Source organism: Eurypyga helias, unplaced genomic scaffold (genome assembly GCF_000690775.1).
Source record: "Eurypyga helias isolate BGI_N326 unplaced genomic scaffold, ASM69077v1 scaffold19805, whole genome shotgun sequence".
Lineage (NCBI taxonomy): Eukaryota > Metazoa > Chordata > Aves > Eurypygiformes > Eurypygidae > Eurypyga > Eurypyga helias.
The window spans coordinates 7345-10761 of record NW_010251149.1 but is presented as its reverse complement, the minus strand read 5'-3'; the positions used below and the strand labels follow the sequence as shown (position 1 = coordinate 10761).

Below are 3417 nucleotides of genomic sequence, written 5' to 3'. Positions count from 1 at the left end.
GCCTCCCACCAGCCCCGAAATCACGGCGCTTGGCTGCCAAGTGAGTGTGAAGCCTCAGTGAGCGGCTCCAGCCTGCTCATGGACTTGGGTCCTGCGATCCTAGGCAGACTCAGTGGGGCAGGGCACCGCTTTCAGATGGGGTCAGGGGCTCTTCTGCCTAGATCACCAGCATCCCCGAACCACCAGCATCCCTGAACCACCAGCAACCCTAGACTACCAGCATCCCCGGACCACCAGCATCCCCAGACCTGCAGCATCCCCATCCTGCCTGGGGCAGGTTGGCTGCCAGAGGCAGTGCTTGGCTCTGTGCCCCTCAGGCACCACTTTTAAGCAGCTTCTGCACTGTAGGGGCTTCATCTCACCCAGCCGGAGGGTCCCTGCTGTGGAAAACCTACTGCCAGGCTGTGAGGAGGGGTCCGGTCAGGGCAGGAGCGAATGCTCGGCAGGTCCTGCAGGCATCTGGTGCTGGAGGCGATGGATAGCGGGGTTGGCAGGAGGTGTAGGGGGGGGCTGACCACCCCACCTCTCTCGCCAGATCTCGGATGCTGTCTATAGGATGGTCTATGAACAGACCAAGGCCCAGTACGATGCAACGATGGCCAGGTGTGAGCAGGAGCGGCCCCAGATGGAGAGCACCATCCGCACGGACATGGACCAGATCATCACTTCGAAGGAGCACTTGGCCAGCAAGATCCGAGGTACAGCCTTGCAGGGACGCGTGGGGGCATGGGTGTCTGTAGCTGTGTCCGTGACCGGCTCCTGGCGTGGCATTACCACTGTCTCACCAAGGTGTGGCTGGTTCTGGAGTACAGTGTGGCTCCTGCCAGCATGGCCTGGCACCCTTGGGGAGATGCCAGCAGCCGCAGTGGCCAGGGTGCACATCTTCAGCGGCACTGTCCCGGGAGGTGGGGGTCAAGGTGGGCAGTGACCCCCCCAAGCAAGGCAGTGGGGCAGGAACGGGCTCAATACAGCCTGAGACCCCCTGCAGGGACCCCTTGTGTTGTCCTGTAAGTCTGGGAGATCTCTCCTGGAGGGGTCTGGGGAGAGGGTGGGTTTAAGACCTGATTTGAAGAGCTGGAAGAGCAGAGGAGGAGCCTCACCATACTTATCCTCACTCTCTGCCCAGCGTTCGTGCTCCCCAAAGCGGAGGTCTGCGTCCGTAACCACGTCCAGCCCTACATCTCCTCCATCCTATGAACCCCACAAGCCAGGGCTTTGCCGAGGTGCGGGAGGTGTTCTTCAAGGAGGTGACTGACATGAACATGAACATTGTCAACGAAGGCGGCGTGGAGAAGCTGGTGGAGGTGAGACCTGGTGATGCTCCTTGCTGGCTGGGGGGCTTGGGGGTGGCAGGGCCAGTCCTGCTGCCATCCCTCAGTGTGGAGAGCACTGGGGGACCCCGGGCTGAGGAAATAGATGGGGATGAAGCCCACGTGGCCTGTCCCAGCCCCGTGTGCGTGGAGAGGCTGTCCTGCCCTGCTGAGCTTGGCTTTATCCCCAGTACATGGAGAAGCTTTCCCACCTGGCCTTCCACCCGGTCAAGATGCAGTCGTGCTATGAGAAGATGGACCAGCTGAAATTGGAGGGCCTTCAGCAACGATTTGATGTCTCCAGCACATCTGTCTTCAAGCAGAGGGCCCAGATCCACATGAGACAGGTGGGACAGGGACCAGGGTATCAGGAGTATCCCCCCGGGCGGAGCACAGAGGGCTGGGGATTGGAGACAGAGCGGGCAGCCAGGCTGGTCCAACCCAGGCGGGGATGTCTGTCCTGTCTCAGGGACCTTCACGTTGTTGGCACCCACGTTGTGATGGATCTGGCCACCCCCTTGGGTCTGGAGCCCAAGCAGGGAGGGAGCCCACGGGTGGGCAGCAGCATGAGGCACCCTTCCAACTCAGCACCCAGACTCGGGCAGCACAGCACAGCATCCCTTTGCCACTGAGCCCACTGGCACCAGCAAGGCCAGTTCTGGGGTCTGATGCAGCCAAACGTGGAGGAGGGTGCAGAAGGGGGAGCGTGCAAACCAGCTTTGGGCACCCTCCTCCCCCAGCACCCTCCTGCCTCAGGGGAGAGCCTGTGGGTGCCATGCCAGGACCTTGCCAGTGTGAATTCCTACCTCAGTGTGGCAGTGCCCCGAAAGAGCCCCTGCCCACCCCTGTGGTTGGTCCCTTTGGGTGCCCCCCCGCAGCGCTGACGGTCCGTCTGCCCACAGCAAATGGACAACGCCATCTACACGTTCGAGACGCTGCTCCATCAGGAGCTGGGGAAGCTGCAGGGCAAGGACGACCTGTGCAAGTCCATCCAGCGCATCCTCGAGAGGGTGCTCAAGGTGAGGGGTGGCGGGTCGGGGGCTTTGGTGGTCTCACTCCAAGGGTCAGGAGCCTGGGGAAGAGGACAGAAGTGACTTTATTGATTGCAACAGAGTCTTCTGGGGAAATAGAAGTCTCCAGAGAAGTGTGGCCAGCAGGTCGAGAGAGGGGATTCTGCCCCTGTACTCTGCTCTGGTGAGACCCCACCTGGAGTGCTGCGTCCAGCTGTGGAGCCCTCAACATCAGAAGGATATTGACCACTTGGAGCGAGTCCAGAGGAGGCCACGAAGATGCTCAGAGGGCTGGAGCATCTCTCCTATGATGAAAGGCTGCAAGAATTGGGCTTGTTCAGCCTGGAGAAGAGGAGGCTCTGAGGAGCCCTCATTGCAGCTTTCCAGTATCTGAAGGGGGCCTACAAGGGTGCTGGGAGAGGACTTTTTACAAGAGCCTGTAGTGACAGGACAAGGGGTAATGGGTATAAATTGAAAACAGGGAGGTTTAGATTAGATATCGGGAAGAAATTCTACCCAGAGAGGGTGGGGAGGCACTGGAACAGGTTGCCCAGAGAAGCTGTGGATGCCCCATCCCTGGATGTCTTCAAGGCCAGGCTGGATGAGGCTTGGAGCAACCTGGTCTAGTGGAAGGTGTCCCTGCCCATGGCAGGGGGGTTGGAACTGGATGATCTTTAAGGTCCCTTCCCACCCAAACCGTTCTGTGATTCTATGATTCTATATTTCTTTATGTTGAGACTTGTATGCATTTTGCAGGGGTGTGGGGCAGTGAGGGGGGAAACCACTGAAGGAGCCAGGTCCCCTCTCACCACACGCATCATAAGCCACCCTGGATTCAAACTAGCCCCAAACCCTCTCTGGAAGAGCAGTGAGGGAGCTGGCTCCTACCTGGGCTTGGAAACTGGCTGGAGGGAAGGATGTGAGGGGCAGAGGGAGCTGCTCGTGCCCGAGCAAATGGGTGGGGGGGTGACCAACCGCAGGGGACTGTGCCCACGGGCAGGGCTGCTGCCCGTGTTGACCCGGGGCTACCCCTCGCTCGCCCCGCAGAAGTACGACTACGACAGCAGCACCGTGCGGAAGAAGTTCTTCAGGGAGGC

The 3417-nt window shown here is 60.1% G+C and overlaps 1 protein-coding gene across 1 annotated transcript in view; it reads left to right on the top strand.

Annotated features, from left to right (window-relative positions):
* Positions 1-3417, top strand: part of LOC104509860 (niban-like protein 1) — a 6325-nt gene that overhangs the window by 951 nt on the left and 1957 nt on the right. Inside the window, 6 exon segments of the mRNA XM_010151932.1 lie at positions 536-698; positions 1127-1189; positions 1192-1304; positions 1502-1657; positions 2213-2329; positions 3368-3417. The exon segment at positions 3368-3417 is cut by the window's right edge and continues 67 nt beyond it. Of these exon segments, the coding sequence (XP_010150234.1) occupies positions 536-698; positions 1127-1189; positions 1192-1304; positions 1502-1657; positions 2213-2329; positions 3368-3417 (662 nt within the window).